Source organism: Trachypithecus francoisi, unplaced genomic scaffold, assembly GCF_009764315.1.
Source record: "Trachypithecus francoisi isolate TF-2019V2 unplaced genomic scaffold, Tfra_2.0 Lachesis_group16, whole genome shotgun sequence".
NCBI classification, from domain to species: Eukaryota; Metazoa; Chordata; class Mammalia; order Primates; family Cercopithecidae; genus Trachypithecus; species Trachypithecus francoisi.
The window spans coordinates 22,536,740-22,557,324 of NW_022681461.1; the positions used below are offsets into that span (position 1 = coordinate 22,536,740).

Consider the following 20,585-nt stretch of genomic DNA (forward strand, 5'->3'; position numbering starts at 1 on the left):
ATATACTTTTGGACCTAGGGCCAGGATTCCAGGCAAATTCTAATCCATATCATTTTTAATATCATCACTGTATTGATACCAAATTAGAATGCCAAAGAAGTGTCCTGGCAGTAGTACAGAAGGCTCCCTGCAATGTTAATTGTGTTTCAGCAAAAGAATCTGAATCATTATGAACTAGATCCATACTGTGAGAAAACAAATGTTATTAAAAAAACTGAATGCAAAAAATTTCATGGTTCCTGACTACTCCATATGGAAAAGCATGGCATCTAACATAAGGAAATAAATTTTTTTAACCTTTCAAATCTTAGAGAAACTCTAATGATTTAGAGTTGTTGGGTTTCTCCACTCTAAATACAATCTTGGAGATAAAAACTGGACGTCTCATAATTATTAAATTTACCTATTTTATTAGACATGCACCTTCTCAATGATTATTGTCTTGACTTTGATCAAAGCTGACACAAGAAGTTGAACTAAAATGTGGCTCTCATTATTCCTTCTGTGCTAATAAATATTAGATATAATTTAAAAAATAAAATCAGTTCTTACCTAAATATAAAAAGCTTTACTTAGTGACAACGAGTGATACCACAGAAACAGACAAAAGGAATAAAGTCTCTCAAAATGTTTATTTTTGTCAGAATAGCTGACGATTTTCTGTTAAGTATTTTGGTTTATTATTATAATAAGCATTTTTCCCCCTTAAAAAATCCATTCAAAATATCTCAACCATTGAGGTAAAGCACTTTAACTAAAAAAAAAAAAGAAAAAAAAAATCCTGATTTGTTTTAAAGACAAAAAAATCTTAAAATTCCTTTAGCTTGATAAATAGAAATAATCTCTTCTTGTTCTACTCTGGTGAACACAAATGTATTTTATACAGCCAAGAATCCAGTCACTTATTGGCAAGCCAAAGGTGGGAACAATTCATATTCATTTACACGTGCTACTCAAACACAGTGCAACACTGCCGTGTTCATATATACTTTTCTTTATAGTTACCAACAGTTTTCTGGCAAAGACAAAGTTTTGGAATGGCAAAAGCAACAGAAGTTTTAGATCTCAAAGCTCCAGAAAGGAATTAATCTGAGTCTTCATCATCGAGATAGTCCTCGGCATTGCTTAATGTTCGAACTGCATCTAAAAGAAAGAGGAGGGGAAAAGCAAAATAGGGAAATTATAAACTGCTCAGATTTTAGTTTTTCATTTTCAGAGCTCTTAAATTAGAACAGAATCTTCCATCTGACCCATGGATTGGACTTTCCCTGAGGATCTTTCTCTGCTTTAGATTTTCAGCCTAACCATTAAGTTTCTGTTGCCACAGAGGCTGACGATGTGTTGGTTCCACAGTCATGCAGAAGAGTTTTGGCCCTAGGTGCCAGGCATCCATTTCCAACAGAAAGGCCCAGCCACAGGCACCACGACCAACATGACACACCAGCAGCAGCACTCCAGTCTGACAACTGCGCTTCCAACCTCCTCTCCCAGTGACAGCCTGAGGTCTTTCCTAAAGGCAAGGTCACGGGTTAGGAAGTTAACTACTGAAGGGAAAAAAGGAAAAGAAAGAATGAAAACAAAGAAGCTTCAATTTCAATGTAGAAAACACCGACAATAAAGCAAAAGGCTGAAATAGGGGGAAAAAGTTTTAAAATAGAAAGAGCTAGACTCCATCAAATGTTCAAGCATCCTTGAACAGGACTTGAAAGGAAGACATCTGATCTTTCACTGTCACCTCTTCAACTGTCTAGTCAAATTCCTATAACAACAGATTACCCCAAGTATAATTTTAGTGGGAAAAACAGAATGCAAACACAGGCACATTGTTGAAGTTCAATAAATATATGTTTCAGCACCCAGATCATCATGGTCTGTAAGTATCACATCTCTGAAGCTTACCATACATATGACCAGTTCCAAGTATGGGGCAGGAAGTGTAAGAGATGGACCTAGAACCCTAGTCATGCCATAAAGTAAGGATCCTATAAAAGACAGCATCATGTGAAAGGGTCTGAGATTCAACTTAAAGAGGCCTCCACTAGCCAAAGATGGGCTATTGATAAAGCTACTAATTGGAATGGATTAAAGCGCATAAATGCACACCAAAAAGAACTCATTTTTCACCCTTTGGAGGATGACAGAGACCAGCTTATTTTTTAAAAACTCTTAAATAAAGGGCAAAAATCCAGCATTTATCCCACCCTTGCTACATTAACTATTCCACTGTGTAACAAAACAATTGATGCGGGAAAACTTTTCTTTATATTCCAGCTAGTAACTCAGAAAGAAGTGATTTAATTAGAATATTATCATTTTGTGCTGTTTAGTAACAGATCTAGGCAACGATCATCAATAGATGTCACATCACAGGAAGAGTGACAACCACGTATCATGTGCCCCTGACAAAAAAACCACAATATTCTGTATGACCTATTATTCTTTCTACTCCCAAGAAAGAAACATGATTAGGTAGGTAGGCAGGCAGACATACAGATGGATAGACAGACTGACTGACTGAACCTAAATTGGATCAAACCTTTAGCTAGCTAGCTAGATACATAGGTAGATAGGTAGGTAAGTAGATGGATAGAACCTAAATTGCTTCAAACCTCTAGATAGATAGATAGATTAGATAGATAGATAGATAGATAGATAGATAGATAGATAGATAGATAAATGGATGGAAGAATGAATCTAAACTGGATCAAACCTCTAAATCTAACACCAATTGACAAAAACTTAAAGGATAGAGGAACATGACAAATAACACCATGGGAATGTAGTCAGCAATGTCCAGAATGAGAAATTCAAGTGAGTTGACCCAGTTTCTTTAATAAATAAATGGTAAGGTTAAAAAGGGGCAAGAGGGGAGGGAAAGGAACTATTGCTTAAAAAATAAAGAGATATATCTACCAACCACAAACTGACCTTATGTAAATCCTGACGTAAATAAACCATAAGTAAATAAATAAGTAAAAACAAACAAAGATGTATGAGAAAATGGAAGTTTGGACAAGGACAAGATATTTGATGATATTAAGGAATTATTTTTTTAGGTATGCTAATGCTCTTTTTTTTTAAAAAAAAAGTCTTCATGTTTACAGGTTTTGGAAAATGATTGTTAAGAAAAAGAAAAGGAGAAGGGATGATCAGTACAAGGGAGGTGAAAGCTGATTTATCTTGCAAGAGAGAGAAGGAAAGAACGGAGGTCTCTTTTCTGGATCTCACCCAGGCTGCAGTGCAGTGGTGCAATCATGGCTCACTGCAGCCTCAACTTCCTGGACTCAAGCGATCCTCCCACCTCAGCCTCCCAAGTAGCTGAGGCTACAGGCGTGTACCACCACACTCAGCTTAATTTTAAATTTTTTTTTGTAGAGATGTCATCTCACTATGTTGTCCAGGCTAGTCTTGAACTCCTTGATGCAAGCAATCCTCCCTGCCTCCCAAAGTGCTGGGATTACAGGTGTGAGAAACCACACCTGGCCATGTTTCAGTGACTTCACACCAGCTTCCAAGCTACTGGAAGTCTCCAGGTTGACTCTATTTTTCTCCACTCTCCTCAAGAGGAGTTCACAAGAACTGGGAGGAATATATTTTGTTCTCCCCCAAAACACACCCAGGAACTTCAGGACTTCATGTCAACTTGGTAAAATGTAGCTTTCTAAGCTAAAGCCTGAGAGACAAATAGGAAAACTCTTTCCCCTTCTACTTTGCTATCCTAAGGTCTGCCCATATTCTGTGTCCTCAGATGGTTACTTCTGTTCTTTATTTTATTCTCACTTCTCCTATTAAAAAGAGAGGATGATTTGCCACGGTGCAGACTCTGACTGAGTGGTCATCAAAAGACAGAAACAAGTCAGGCAAATAAATTATTTCTCCTTCTCTCCTTTCATGAACTGTTCTGAGGCAGTTTTCTCAGGAAACCTCTCACATGGTCAGGCGTTGTTTAATAAGCTGTATCTCTTCATAGCCCAATTCGGCGTAGCATGCATGGGAATGTCTCTTCCTGCAGCACTGCCATCCTTCCCTAGCTCACGTTCATTTTAACTCAATCCTATCACCCTGGGTTTACACATCTCAAATCAAGAACCAGCACTTAAGACCAACCAACAAACATACAAACAATAAATAAATGATGGAGAAATAAACACAGGCACACAGATGAATCTCACAGACATAATGTAAATGAAAAGAGGTCAGTCACAAAAAGTACATACTGTTTGATTCCATTTACATAAAATTCACAAACGGGCAGAACTAATCTATGGTGAGAGAAGCAGAAGACACTGAGGGAGGAGTGTGGGAGGCATGAGGGTGGCGTGTGGAAACTGTTCTCTAGCTTCATCTGGGTTGTGGTTGTGGTGTAAAAAAATTTCATCAAGCTGTATGCTTAAGATTTATGTACTTACTTAATGTAAATTATACTCAAATTTTTAAAAGTTGGAAAAAATTTTAAAGGGCTCAACTCTTGAGTATAACCCCCAGCCCTATATCCTAGTTATCTTCCATAGTAACTACAACATGTGAATTTTTGTACCTATTAAAAAATCCACACTGTGCTTCCAAAAGTAGACAGCAACTCACACCCGTAATCCCAGCACTTTGGGAGGCCAAAGCAGGCAGATTGCTTGAGGTCAGGAGTTCGAGACCAACCTGGACAAAAGGTGAAACCCCATCTCTACTAAAAATACAAAAATTAGCCAGTGTGGTGGCGCATGCCTGTAATCCCAGCTACTCAGGAGGCTGAGGCAGGAGAATCACTTGAACCCGGGAGGCGGAGGTTGCAGTGAACTGAGATCGTGTCACTTCACTCCAGCATGGGTGACAGAGTGAGACTGTCTCAAAAAAAAAAAAAAAAAAAAAAAAGGACAACAATATCAGAATATACCTTTTCCAACTTAAGAGTTCATGCTGACAATTAACTCTATGGCCAAATAGTCCAAACCTATTCCAATGAGGATCAATATACAAATTAAAGCTTTTTTTTTTTTTTTTTTAACTGTATAATTGGGGAAATGAAGCAAGAAAAAACATTTTAAAAGTAACATGAAAACTGAAATATAAAAACTCATTTCTTGGCTCTGTCTGCCAGGCCCTAAGATTACCTCATTAATGAATCCATTACCTAATCAGTTCAAATTTAGGAAGGTAGACTAAACACACTTGGGGTACACAGAGAAAAGAGTACCTGCCTCCCAGCACTGTTCTACAAAGGCTACAGAAAGGCTCATCCCCTGCTTTCCTCTACTCAAACTACTCCTGAGTAAGGCTTCTGGGTAAGCTCTCTGGGGTCTAAGAAAGTTTGGTATATGCCTTGTCTATCAAAATGGAGCTCATAGCATGCATGAGACTCTGGTACCTTCAGGTCATATGAAGCCTTACTCTTTGGTCAGGACAGGCTAAGGGTAGCCACACAACAGGAAGTCAGTGGCAGAGAAAGGAAGTTAGGCCAGAGTCCTACTTCCTGACCCAATCAAGGCAGCAAGGAGTAAGAGGTCAACCTCAAGCAGAAGTATGTCTCTCACACAGATGCAAATATGGCTTCTCCATCATAATGTAGCTGGGGAGCACCAGCTCAGCTGATACTTTCTCATTCCCTTAGTAGAACCCATCTCCATCTATCCACGAGGAATTACTTTAAAGAAAGGCTTGCACTGCCAGTGAGTTCTCATGGCTTAATTAAGGAATACCAACTGATTAACAGTTTACACTATATTCAAATTGAAGTTAAAAAAAAGTAAAGAAATCTGGAACAAAGACATATCTAGAATAAAGAACAAAAGGAGGCCGGGCACCTTTTGGTGGCTCTCGCCTGTAATCCCAGTGCTTTGGGAGGCTGAGGCGGGAGGATGGCTTGAGTCCACGAGTTCGAGACCAACCTGGACTACATGGCAAGACCCCTATCTTTACATTAAAAAAAAAAAAGCTGGGCATGATGACACATGCCTGTAGTCCCATCTTCTCAGGAAGCTGAGATGGGAGGATCACTTGATCCCAGGAGTTTGAGGCTGCAGTGAGCTACGACTGCACCCCTGCACTCCAGGCTGGGCAACAGAGCAAGACTCCATCTAAAAAAATAATAATAATGTACACCTAAACTCTATTTTAAAAAACCACCCATAGTACTATGAATAAAGTCCAAAATATTTAGCAAAGTCTAGAATAATTTTGATTACATTTTATTGATATCCTCATTTAAAATAGAAACAAAATATAATCATGGAGCTATCAAATATTATTTTAAAAAATTTAGTGATAATTACTCATAAATACATATTGAAATGAAGGAATGAAGACAATCGTTCTCTGAAAAGGACTGTAATGGAAAGCAAGGTGATTAGAACTTGATTGCAAAGAATAAAAGAAGCACAAAATAAAGGTAAAAGATTATGTTTCTCGTCTAATTTCTGTTTCATTGAGGGTATCCTATTTTGGGGGTTCTGATTAAGATCAAGGATATAGAAACAAACTTTAGAATCATCTGAAGAGTTTATTTTTTTTTGTTTGTTTGTTTTGTTTTTTTAAGATATGGTCTTGCTCTCACCCAGGCTGGAATGCAGTGGTATGATCACAGCTCACTGCAGCCTCAACCTCCCAGGGCTCAAGTGATCCCCCAGCTCAGCCTCCTGAGTAGCTGGGACTACAGGCCCATACCACGATGTCTGGCTAATTTTTTATACTTTTTGTAGAGATGGGGTCTCACTTTGTTGCTCAGGCTGGTCTCCAACTCCTGGGCTCAAGTGAACCTCCTGCCTTGGCCTCCCAAAGTGCTGGGATTACAGGCATAAGTCACTGCACTCGGCTGAGTTTATTTCTTTTGTGCAATTCTAAGTTAATAAATCTTAGTTATGGGGCACCAGAGAAGAAAGAAGGGTTTAAAACAAATACCTGTTCCCTGTTTCTTTTTCAGGAGAGATGCACAGGCAGCATTGGTAGCCATGTCAAAGGCCAGCTTCTTCTCATTGTTTCTTAAGTCTGTTCTAGCACCTTCCCAACACAAGAAAAATCAATTAGGTGTCTTTGAAGACTATACAGTAGTAGCCAATCCTCTCTCCCCATAGCTAACCACTTTTGGCAAAACAAACTAGTGAACAACTCTGGCCCAGAAGTAAACGTTCTCAAAACAATAAACTTTCTCATGCAGTATATTTGGCATCTTTAATCAGGAAGCTTGTTGCCGCACCTGTGATAACAATTAATTCCGAGCCTTTCCCTTCGAGTCCCTTTAGAATTGCATGTGAACTTTTCAGTGAGGAGTTTATGGTCCCTGTGGGGCTTAACTTCAATGAGCCCTTTGCTTCCTCTTTAACTCAAGAGGGTCTTTAGAAAAGACCAAGTGGGTAGTGCTTGAGGGAATTAATATTTTATATCTGTAAGTAGGTTCTCATGCAAATTAGCAGAATAGCAACACATAAAACCAAGAGGCAATTCATTATTCCCATAAGCCATCTTCTACCCACTTGTCCTTTGCCTTTATTGTGTTCAAAATTACATCAGAATTCATAAATACATTTGCATTGTTAAGGATTCAAAAATACAAATGTATGCTGAACAAAAGCACAAGTCCCATTTCATCCCTTCATCTTCTACCTGCTTCTAAGGTAACCATTCTTAACAAGTGGGCGTGAGTTCTTATCTCCCTTATTTGCCTCAATGCATTCATACACATATTGATATAGACACAAAAATCATACTACACATATTGGTCTGTAATTTCATGTTTTTAAAACTTAATGTCTAATGGTACTGTTTTCTTAGCAATACACATATTTGTAACTCAACCATTTAAGTATTCCATTTTGTGGATGCTCCGAAATTTAATTACTCCTGTATTGATGGGTACTTAGGCTACTCCTAATTTTCATTATCTCAAATACTCCAGTGAACATCCTTGAACATCTTTGTTCATATGTATTTCTGAAGAATGGTTTACTAAAAGTGGTATTAGAAAGTAAGGCTAAGTCCATTTTAAACTCTGCCAGCTACTGCCAGATTGCTTTTTATACTAGTCTCTAATGATCCTCTGAATTTATGTGGTATCAGCTGTAATATCTCCTTTTTCATCTCTGATTTTAAGATTGCTTTCCAAGAAGGCTTTAGGCCAAGCATGGTGGCTCATGCCTGTAATCTCAGCACTTTGGGAGGCCAAGGTGGGTGGATCATTTGAGGTCAGGAGTTCAAGACCAGCCTGGCCAATATGGCCCATCTCTACTAAAAATACAAAAATTAGCAAAGCATGGTGGCACATGCCTGTAATCCCAGCTACTTGGTAGACTGAGGCATGAGAATCACTTGAACCCAGGAGGCAGAGACTGCAATGAGCCAAGATTGCACCACTGCACTCCAACCTGGGCAATAGAGCGAGACTCAGTCTCAAAAAAAACCAAAAACCAAAAATAGAAGGCATTATCAGTTCATACTTTCTGCCACAGTGTAGGAAAGTGTCATTTTTTTTTGCAACCACTTCCCCTTCAATAAACAAAAATAGGCCAACACAGTAGCTCATCATGCCTGTAATCCCAGCACTTTGGGAGGCTGAGGCAGGCAGAACGCTTGTGTTCAGGAGTTTAAGACCACACTGGGTAAGATGGCGAAACTCTGTCTCTACAAAAATTAGCCATGTGTGGTGGTGCACATTTGTAATTTCAGCTACTTGGGAGGCTGAGTTGGGAGAATCACTCGAACCCCAGGAGGCAGAGGTTGCAGTGAGCCGAGATCATGCCACTGCATTCCAGTCTGGGCCATAGAGTGAAACCAAGTTTCAAAAAAAGAAAAGAAAGAAAGAAGTGTCCCCAAATTTAAAGGCACAGAAATATTGCATCAAGAAAAAAAAAAGAGTATGTTTAATTAGTAATATAATGATCTTGTGTCAAAATCTTTCCTCTAAGCAGATCGTTCTATTCACAGTAGGGTTATATAAGAAACCTCATTCTCTCAGTGTGCTACAGGTCAAAAACTCCTAAGGGTTAACAGTTCTGTGACTAATCATATATTATATTACACTTTAGAGCTCATAGACATGATTGCTATCAGAACAGGAAATATTCAGAGAGTGATGATAGAGAAGAAACACAACCATTTCCTGGGTCCTTTTAGATGAGCACTAATAGGAATATAATGTGATCCACATATATAATTTTTAATTTTCTAATAGCCACATTTGCAAAATGTGAAATTAATTTTAATTATATATTTTATTTAACCCAGCATATCTAAAATGCTATCATTTCAACACATAACCAACACGAAAATTACTGGGATGTTTTACTTTTTGTTTCACTACGTCTTTGAAATCTGGTATGCATTTTACACTTATAGCACATCTCAATTCAGATAGCCTCATTTAAAGGGCTCAGTTGTGCACGTGGCTAGTGGCTGGCATATTAGACATCAAAGTCCTCAGCATACCCTTGACAGGGCCCTAGAGTGATCCTCATAGTGTCTGGCCTTTTAGACCTGGAGCTTACATCACCAGCATACTTAAAATCTAAACCATTCCTATCATATATCCCACAATATTGCTCTGAGGATCCCTAATAAGGGTAATTCCATGACAAGTGTCTTGGGGACTCAAGCATCCTATATGATAGGCTTCTGGACTAGGGTACAGTATGGGTGGTCTGCCTGGCCTTCTCTAAGAGTAAACTAATATTTGTGGGACAAATGGATAAAGGGATAGCCGGTTTATAACTTCACTGTTTCCTCTGACTTACAAAAACGGGATCAAGATATCCTCTCTCGTTCACTTTACATCTAGCACCTGCTCAGCTCAAAGCAGGACATTGCAGCCACATCATTCTTGCTTATCCGTCAAGACTTCCCTGTGAGAACAGGGGCCTCCGCAACTTTACTTATACAGCTTTCTCAGACGGGATCTCCCCAACACATGTGTACACACACATTCTTTGTTTCTAAGGCTCTATAATCCTGCAGAAACGTACAATACAGTTCTTACTAAAAGTAATATATGTAATGTTAAAGCTTGCCATGGTTTTAGTTTATATTAAAAACTAACACAAACCAACACCCAATAATTTCATTTTATCATAACTACTCCACAATATACAGGCAGAGCAAAGGTTAAACCCTATTCTGAAATAAGACTATTATTCTTCCTACCATTTCAAATGGCATAATTTGATATAGACTATTTTTCAGGGCAAGCAAAGACCAGATATACACAGCACAAACCTTTTGCCAGAAGCAACTGGACAATATCTGCATAACCCTTCCAGGCAGCAGCATGCAAAGCTGTATCTCCCAACTTGTTCTATAGTGATAAAAAGAGAAAGTACCATTTTTAAGATAGAGGGTGGATTGAAAGTACATGCTAATTTAGGTTTAACCCAATTAAACCTAAAATGGGAATGAAGTTATAGAATTCCAAAGAGAAAAGAAAAGGAGACTCAAGAGATGGGAGAGGAGTCATTTTTGGGAGATGGAATTGGATGGAGGAGTACAAGCTGACTTGGTGGAGCACGAGCTGAAAAGCAGATGCCTGCAGAGGGAGACCCAGGAGGAAGCAAGCAGATTTGAACATGCAGAAACCTGGCAAAAATGAGGAACTGGAGATTCCTGGAGGTATTAGGGCAGATATGCGGCATTGGTGGGAAATCAGAGATACTGGTTAAAAGTACTCATAAAAAGCAGAATCTCAGAACCTCTTCCCCTTCTCTTGCTGCCAGATGACCCAATAATGATGACAGATTTACTTGTTAATAAAGTAACCTGATCGTTTCCAAGTTCATAAACACTAGGTACAAGAGAAGGTAGCAAAAGGCCAAAAACTAAAGGCTGAGGGTTAGGTAAAAAACCTACAGACTGAACAGTAAGACCCCTCTCTCAGGTACCTTACGTACCCCACTGCCCAGTGTGCACACACCCCCAGGCAGGAGACTGGAGGGTTCCTCTGGTGAAGCAGTGCAGTCCCATGTGCAGGGGAGAGAAGGAGTGTACTTTCATTAGCATTTGGGTGTCACCTAGCGAAACAGCCAGGACCTCACCAGATCGCCCTGTGAAGGAGCCCACCAGCCAGCAGGCCTCACCAAGCACACACAGCTTCCAATCACACTTAAAAATGAATGGATAAGGGCCAGGCATGGTGGCTCATGCCTGTAATCCCAGCACTTTGGGAGACCAAGGAGGGCGGATGACCTGAAGTAGGGAGTTCCAAACCAGCCTGGCCAACATGGTGAAAGCCCATCTCTACTTAAAAACACAGAAATTAGCCAGGCCCGGTGGCACAGGCCTGTAGTCTCAGGTACTTGGGAGGCTGAGGCAGGAGAATAGCTTGAACCCGAGAGGCAGAGGTTGCAGTGAGCTGAGATTGCGCCACTATACTCCAGCCCGGATGACAGAGCGAGACTCTATCTCAAATTTAAAAAATAATAATGAATGGACAGATAATGACATCAAGTGTTCGTGGAAAGCCTACAATATTTTAGGAAAGACTAAAATAAACAAAATAAATGGATCTCAAAGGGAAAAAACACAGTACAGTGAATAGCCAAAAAATACAGTTTGAAAAGTTATAAATATTATATCAGCAAGATAAAAGATCATATTGTGTCATGAAACAATAAAAAGATACTACGTAAAAGTAACAATCAGAGTAAAATAAGAGCTCATAACAGACAGAATTCTAAGAACGGCCCCCAAGGTTCCTGGCCCCCGGTATAGGCCCCCTCCTCCTGACTGCGAGTGAAAGCAGTGAATGTAATAGGCTATCACTCCCGTAATTAGGTTTCTAGTCAGTGGATGTTGAGTTCATCAAAAGAGACATTATCCCAGGTGGGCCTGACCTAACCAGGTGGGCCCTTAAAAAATAAAAACGATGAAGCAGCAGACAGACAATCTCCTTCTGGCCTTGAGGAAGAAAGCAAGCAGCCATACTGTGACCTGTCTACAGAGAGGGGCGGCCTCTAAAAGCTGAGGGCCTCAGTAGTACTACAGACACAAGAAAATCAATTCTTCCAACAACCTAAATACACTTGGAAGCAGACCCCAAGCTCCAGATGAGAATCCAGCTCCAGCCAATACCTTGATTTCCACCTGGGAGACCCTGAGCAGAGAACGCAGCTATGCCATGCCCAGAATTCTGACGTACAGAAAGTGGAAGCTGCTACGCCTGTGGTTGTTTGCTAGGCAGCAATAGGAAACTAATACATAACTCTGGGGAACTAAAAAGATAATCAAAATAAAACAGGTGAGAATATCTCTGGGAAAAATTAAGAAAACTGAAGGTTCAATCCAAGAAGTCCAACATCCTACTAACACGCATTCCAGAACAAAAAGAACAAAGAAGGGTCAGATAAAAACTCTAAAAGAAATAATACAAGATAATTTTCCAGGCTGAAAGAGCTCATCATAATCATTGGGAAGAGATGAACGCTAAGGCACATCATCATAAATTGTTAAAACACCAACAATAAAGTAAATACTGTTAGCAAGAGAAAAAGCAGATCATACATAAAAGAAGGGGAATCAAAATGGCACCAAACCTCTCAAGAGCAACCCTGGAAACAAGAATGCCACAGAGCCATGCCTTCAAAATTCTGAGGGAAACTGTTTTTGACCTAGACTTCTGATCAAATAATCAGTCCCAAGCTTCTCTTTCTCAGGAATCTACTTGAAGATGTTCTCTGACAAAAGAAAGACAAGGGATCCAGAAAAATGAAGATGCAACATGGCAGAGAATGGACGGGGTTCCCTGGAGGTCAGCAAAGGGCCACAGGGACCAAGTTGCTCAGCCTGGAGCATGATGGAGAACTTCAGTAAGTATGAGTCCAGGGAGAAAAAAGAAAGCTGTTGATTATCTTACACATTTTGGAAAAGTATTATATATCAAGACTGTATAAAACAGTAGAGAAGTCACAGTGAGATAACAAAAAATGAGTTTTAAAAAGTCAGTAAGTACAGAAACAAAAAAAAAAGGTTATATAAGCAGTGAACACTATTTAGACATTCATAATGAAGTAAACGTCATATAGTAATATAACCAAAAACTGTGATGAAGTGCATTGAGGAGCAGAGGACAGGCTGGGTGCTGGGGTGCTGAAAGATGACAGCTGGGGCAGTGACAAGCTTAACCCTTCACATACCCAACAGGAGGCCAAAGTACACATGAAGATAACACATGGAGAGAGAGCTCTGTCAGCCTATTCCTTGGTAAGACAAAGGTAAGTACACGAAGAGAGCTAAAAGCTGAAAGTGACATCTGAGGAGGAGTGGGTTTGGCATTTGGGGCTGTGGACAATTTGAATTTTAGTGCAATTATAATTTCTAAATTATGTGCTTGCGGTATTTTGACTACAATACTTCACATGCCTGTAAGTTGCTCTGTACTAAAGAGAACAAGCAGGTATGTGTTAAATGATTTTCAGATAAGCAGTCTTACCTGCTGGTTCAGTTCAATATTTGGTTGAGTAAATAGCATTTCCACTATATCTGAAATTCAAAGAGAAAAGATACTTTTTAAGAATTAAAATTAGAAGCCTGACAAATCTAGGTACAATAATTTTATAAAAGCGAGATTCTTTAGAAGAACCTTCAAGAAAATGTTAACACATTTTGTAAAATTTATAAAACAGAAAAACTTAAGAATCTAAAAAGTGGAATTATTTAGGAAAATACACTTTTTCTAATAGTTTTGGCTTTTGCATTTTCATATGACACAGGAATATTTTTATATTCATTACAATACTTTTCATTCATATAACTAACATGTTTATTAGCTGAAATAAGATAGGCTTCTTTTTAGGAGACAGTTACAAATTTTCCTTTGGCACTGCTATTTAATTTGTTGAGATCTTCATTTCTCATTGTTGTTGAGTTTATTTCCTTTGTTATAGAGAGACGTAGAAAAGCAGTGGGTGATAAATTTTTGGCCAGGAAAAAATACATCTAAAAATTCACTTTGTCATTATTATTGATTATCACAGAAAAAGTATCAATGGAATCCCTAACTTAGGCAAATGGTTGGCTTTCTCTTGAATCCAATAATTTGCATTAAACTTAAAATGCAAATCATAAAAGCAGACCTTGTGAAAAGCTAAGCTAGGGAGCCAATTCTGATCTTTTCTTCGGTGAGATTAGACAGTGGTTTTGTTTTTATATTACTGCTGTTTTCCAGTAACCTTTCTAAGCCTGAGAGAGGAAAGGAAGTGTCCAGTCTTTCAAGCGACAGGGGCCCATGCGGAGAGACTGGCCGACCACATTCTACCCACTGTTCTACAGAACTTCCAGGAACAAGGCTTTTGGCCGGTGTTCTAAAGGATTCAAAAAGAATAGCCAGTGCTTTTTCTTTCTCATTTTTTGTAAATCTGGCTCCCGTAGGTGAAACACATTTTCAGCAGCATAGAAACATATAACAAACAAAATGTAATACCTTTGTGACCCCCGTGGCAAGCCCAGTATAAGGCAGTGCTTCCAGCTTTATCTAAGCCATTAACACCCACTCTGTTGTCCAAACACTCTCTCAACCAGCTCAAGTTGCCTGAAAGAATTTTATTTACAAAAACACAAGAAAAAAAGCTTTCACTTTTTATTTTGCTTTTAAATAAATGTCATTGTTTCATTCTGCATATATTTCCATTTGCAATGGATTAATCAGCAAGTAGTAAATTAAGACCTGCCCATTAATGCATTTATTATGGTACATTTTGACTTCCAGCTTATTAATGGAAAGTATTAACATCAATGTTTCTAATGATAGGTTAATGGGAAGAGTTGCCTAAATGGGTATACTTAAGGTATTTCTATTCTGTTAAAATATATATACGTGTGTGTGTGTGTGTGTGTGTATACATGTATTATTTTTTCTTTGTGAAATTCTGGAAATTGAGGAAAACACAATCAAACCTAAAAACAAGCAGATACTATTCATATTCATATTTACAATGCATCTTCAGCTCCTATAAGAAAGGCTAAATAACCTACTCAAAGCTGCTGCTCTTATATGCTAAACTATAACTATTAATTTAAAATCCTCAGGCTAATGTCCCAAGTATCTAATTTACAAAGAATTTTTAAAATGTCAGTTTAGTCCTTTTACTTTTTCACAATCCTAACCAATAATTTCCTTGTGTACATTCAGATTTCCAAAATATCTAAAAATTGAATGAAATGGAACTCACTGAGGCTTTACAAAAACTCCCCATTATCTACAGCAAGGTTTCTCGGCAGCAGCCCCATTGGCATTTGGGGTTGGATTTATTGTGGGGGTGCTGTGTGCTGTAGGATATGTGGCAACAACCCCTGCCTCTCCCCAAAAGATGCCAGTAACATCCCTCCAGTCATGACAGTCAACACGTCTCCAGTTATTGCCAAATATCCTCAGGGTTTGTGAAAGAGGAATCAGCCCTAGCTGAGGACTACTGATCTACAGAATAAAGCCCAAGACAAGATTGACAGTTGTTTGGTCAAGGATCCTCCCCAGGTTCATCTCCATTGTTATGCCCTCCCTGGCCAAGTGCTCGCCACACCAGTGCCCTCCTAAATGCTGTACCTACCAGACCCTTCTATTCTTCTGCCCTCCAGTTACCCACCCTGGCCTCTACAGCCCGTTAAACACATTTCAATTGCTGTACTTATCATACCATATTTTAATGATCTGTTACATCTCTCTCTCCCCTGCCAGATGTTGAGCTTTGGAAGTCACAGACCATGTCTTTTGACTTGGGTCTCCCCACAACAGTGTTTCTTGACTGACATTTTAAAATTAAAATCACACTTCTCTAGGGTAATAGATGTTGGGACAGACTGTCTCTGGGGAAGGCAGGGATTTAACGGAGAAGGTGCAAAGGGAACTTTATAGGATGGTAGAAATGTTCCAGATCTTGATCTGAGTGTTGGTGACATGGGTGTATGCATTTGTCAGAACGAACTGAAATCCGTGCATTTTACTGTACTGTATACCTACCTCTTTTTGCTGCTTCATGCAATGGATTGTCAATAGATTCTGCCTGCTCAGCCACTAGATTGAAAATAAAAAGTGTTAGCCCAGTGTTGAATTGCCACACAAATGATTTACTGAAGCTGCTCATTCACCACAGTCCTCCAGCTTCCGGAGTACCAGGGCCTTCAACACCGTTTCCTTTACTTCATGTGGATAAAAAGTAACAGAAAATCAAATGGATAGTTATTGCATTACATGAAGCTGAATGATGTGTTACGGGAAAGGAAGCCAAGCAATAAAACAATAACATAGTAATTAACTGGAAGTATAAACAAAAACAAACAAACTTGCATACCTGAGTTAAATGCATACTTGACATTATTCAAGTCTTTAATAAAGCACAAAAATGCAAAAGAAAGCAATTTGATGTTCATTGCTACATTTTGTAGATCACTCTGCTTTAAAGATGCCTAAAAGTAATTTTGAGTCTCTTGTGTGTATCTATGTAGGAGCAGATGGGGGGGGGGAATATTTTGCTTCCTGTATTCAGAAAGAACAATCAGCATAGCTACCTGCCTCTTAAAGAAGGTGTGTTCACTGCTGTCCTAGAATCAGTAGGGAGTGTTATTAGGAAATGGAAGAAAAAGGATGAAAACTCAGGAGCCTTGTTTATCAGTTCTGCGCTCTTTTGAGTTTATTCTGCTGACAACTAAATAAGTATTTTATCCATTTGTCCCACTTGCAGCTAGAAGCAGCTTCATGGCAGGAACCGTGTGTCTCATCTCTCAAGGTCCCCAAACTGCCATGATAAGTAAGCATTTAATGAACCTCACTGCCCCGAACATGAATTAACAAGGTCGCGTGACTCCATCACAAAAGAAAGGGCTAGTCTAAGAAACGATCTGCAAGATTGAGTTTATCAGCATTAACAATTGTTTTAAGAACTGAAGAAAGTAAAACCATAAGCGTTTCCTCGGAAACCTTGGGTTAAGAATGCTATAATGCTTTCTCTTAGGTCACACAGTCAGGCTCAAGCACATCTGGTAGTCATGACCAGTTTATTAACAGGAGGCTCATGGAACGGAAAATGTCCGAGACTGACAATGACTCCATCGCCTTCTCAGCCACAGCAGCACGCAGAAAAGCCTCAAGGACCCAAAAAATTCCAAGTGAACGAAGAATAGCTGAAGTAAAACCACTCAGCAACACTTACCATAGTTGCTTGGAATTAGTCCAGTCCTGCCTTTGGAGGTGCCTTTCCACCAGTTGGTATCACTCTGGTAAAAGAAAAGTTAAATGAAGCGGTGTGAAATCCAGACTACATTCATTCACTTTTCAAATTGTTTGGCTCCTAGGGAGTACCTGTTCTACAAAAGGTCCGTCAACCCTACCCACACTGTCAAGTTTCCTCACAGCCTAGCTGTGGGTGTCGGTCTCCCTTACCAGTAAGTTACAAATAAACGTGCATCTGCCTGCGACAAATGGAATACGTTTCATGACACAGTCCCAACAAACAAACAAATCAGAGATGATATGAAACAGAAGAAAACAAATTACGCTAGTTTAGACTAGCTATATGATTTTGTGTCCACAGTTTCATTTCTCTTAGCTCCGAGATAATATATTTTATGGGGGAGGGAGTTCTAAAGATCTCTTTATATTATCTTCTTTTTGGGGGTAACTTTTTACTATAGAAAAATTTAAACTTATAAAAAAAAGAACAATGTAATGACCTTATATATATACCCACTTCCCAACTGCACAAATCACTTCTTAATGATCAATATTGTTTCATATATGCCCCCACGACCTCCCTCCCCTCCTGGATTATTTTAAAATAAATTCTAGACATATTATTTCATTTGTAAATATTTCATTATGTATCGCGGAAAGATACATACTTTTTGAAAGGCAATTATAATGCCATTATCACAGCTTAAAAGTTTTTTCCAACAATAATTCCTTAATATCATCAAATATCCAGGTCAATACTCAGATTTCCCAACAGCCCCATAATTTGGGATTCAAATAAGGGCTATACAATATGATTGATTTGTCTTTTAAGTATCTTTTAATCTAAAGGCTGTCTCTCCATTCTTTTTTATCTCTTAGAAATATATTTGTTGAAGAATCCAGTTGGTTTGTCCTGTAGTTTCAACCTCTATGGATTCTGCCTGTTGTATCCCTGTGTTATCATTAAACATGTTCCTCTGTTCCCTGTATTGCCTATAAATTGGTCATTCGCTCTAGAGGTTTAATTAGATTCAGCTTCAATGTTTTTTGGCAAAGCTATTTCCTAGGCAGTACTGATTTCTTCCATTGGGAAACGCCTACTATCTAGTCGGCTTCTTTTCATAATGTTAGTAGCCTTTGATGATCATTGTGGATCCACTATTTCCTAGGGGCTGCAAGATGGTGACATGCTAATTCTATCATTCCTTCTTCATTGAAATAACCTGAATACCTCTTCAAACAAAAACTTCCTCCTCAATTCTCATGTTGCCCAGATAAGAAATTCATAAAGAAAACACAGAATAAATGGGGATTCTTCCCCTTAACGGTTGTCAGACTAAAAACCTGGTTTCCTAGCATTCTCTCATGCTGACCAATGAGATTTGTTCAGAAGTAACATTAGGAACTCATAAATTTAAATGTATTGAATGTGTTTCAATTCTTGGAAGTTGTTGTCCTAATTGATGCTCAAATTGTCCTATCTTTGGCCAGTGGGAGTCTCTTCAAGTTAGTTCCCAAGTCCTTCCATTATGACCCTACTGTCTTTGGGAGCTTCCATGGTTTCTAATAAGAGGATGTTCTGGGTTTATCTTGTGCCTCTGCTGCCCCTGACTTGGTGCTAGCCATTTCTCAAAGAAGCCTGTTCATTCCAATGGAAAAATAACATTATTATTGGGTTGGTCATTTTTCCTAGGCTCTTTCAAAGAACACAGCAGGGAATATGTTCGTTTTATTTTAGATAAAATACAATGTGATCCTTCCAATTCAGATGAAGGAATACAGAGCTTTTCTTGAACTGTCATTAATCTTACATCTGTGTATCCATTTCGCCATGCTGAAAATCCGTTAGCAACATCACTGACCTAATGACTCATTTGCTCTAAATCACAATACACATGCAACAGTCTCAGACTTAGCAATACCAACATTTCCCAAACAAGGGCATGATTTAAATCAATTTACCCTTTTTTGGCCAGTTCTTTTTGTCCTTCATATATATATTCTTCATATATATATATGTTCTTCATATACATGTTCTTCATATATATATCCATATTCTACTATGGATGTTCAGTCAAATTGCTGAGTTTTAAACTTGGAATATTTCCTCTCTATGTGGTTATGTCAATTACCAGGGTACAATTAAGTTCATTTGATTCATTCTGCTTTTAATTTTTAGGGATTGCTGTTTACTCCAATTTTTAACTATGTCAAGGTTTACATCAGTTCAAAGTCAAATCCACAAAACAAGGTATAATTTTCCAAAAAGTCTATCTTCCATCTATGTCCATTATACCCTATTTCCCTCCCTCCACCTAGAGAAAGGATATTTACTCTTCATAGAATAAAACTAAATTTTACTTCGCAACTCATCTTTCAATTTTTTATTTGAAATTGAGAAAAACAAGTGTCTGCGTGTGTGTGTACACATACACTCTCACCCTTTCCTAGAAAAGTGAGGATATACTATCTACATTTTCTCACTTTGCTTTTTTTCCCACTTAAATTACTTCATAATAGCATATAGAGATATTCCCCCATTTCCTTCTATAGCTGTATAATATTCTGTTTGTGGATAGACCAAAGCTTATTCAACTCTTTTCCTATTGATGGAAATAAGGTCTATTTTCAATCTTATGCTACTATCAACTGCGCTAAAATGAACAGACTTGTACATATGTATTTCTATGTACATATACATTTAAATAACTTACAATGTTATAGCTACATAAAACAGTCTTTATATGTGGTATTACAAGATATTATGTGGACTTACCATGTCAGTAATGTAGATAATATCACCTTCCTCAAAGTACAATTCATCTGGCTAGAAGAAAAAAAAAAGTTTGACTCCACGTGATTTTTCATGAATTAGAATATAATCATTATATAGATTCAAAATTCTATCATATTCTAATAAATAGGCCGGGCGCGGTGGCTCAAGCCTGTAATCCCAGCACTTTGGGAGGCCGAGACGGGCGGATCACGAGGTCAGGAGATCGAGACCATCCTGGCGAACACGGTGAAACCCCGTCTCTACTAAAAATACAAAAAACTAGCCGGGCGAGGTGGCGGGCACCTGTAGTCCCAGCTGCTTGGGAGGCTGAGGCAGGAGAATGGCGTGAACCCGGGAGGCGGAGCTTGCAGTGAGCTGAGATCCGGCCACTGCACTCCAGCCCGGGCGACAGAGCGAGACTCCGTCTCAAAAAAAATAAAAAATAAAAAATAAAAATAAAATAAATAATGTGGTTTTATACACTTAAATCAGCACATAAGCCATATAATAAAACACTACTGAAAATTGTTTTTTTTTTTTTTGTTTTTTTTTGAGATGGAGTCTGGGTCTGTCGCCCAGGCTGGTGTGCAGTGGCGCCATCTCGGCTCACTCCAAGCTCCGCCTCCCGGGTTCACGCCATTCTCCTGCCTCAGCCTCCCAAGTAGCTGGGACTACAGGCGC

General features: G+C 38.8%; 1 protein-coding gene across 3 annotated transcripts in view; it reads right to left on the bottom strand.

Moving 5' to 3' along the window:
- Positions 1–613: 613 nt before the first annotated feature.
- The window catches only part of OSTF1 (osteoclast stimulating factor 1), a 58,499-nt gene continuing 38,527 nt past the window's right edge, over positions 614–20,585 (bottom strand). Inside the window, exons 3-10 of one of the 3 annotated variants that reach the window (XM_033237076.1) lie at positions 19,905–19,955; positions 17,109–17,172; positions 15,920–15,973; positions 14,387–14,494; positions 13,397–13,446; positions 10,192–10,270; positions 6,889–6,987; positions 614–1,143 (exon numbers count right to left, since the gene is read on the bottom strand). In XM_033237076.1, the coding sequence (XP_033092967.1) occupies positions 1,085–1,143; positions 6,889–6,987; positions 10,192–10,270; positions 13,397–13,446; positions 14,387–14,494; positions 15,920–15,973; positions 17,109–17,172; positions 19,905–19,955 (564 nt within the window). In that variant the 3' untranslated portion in view covers positions 614–1,084. Of the gene's footprint in view, positions 1,144–6,888; positions 6,988–10,191; positions 10,271–13,396; positions 13,447–14,386; positions 14,495–15,919; positions 15,974–17,108; positions 17,173–19,899; positions 19,956–20,585 lie in introns of those variants that run through there. The other 2 variants (XM_033237077.1, XM_033237078.1) reach the window with 2 other exon arrangements.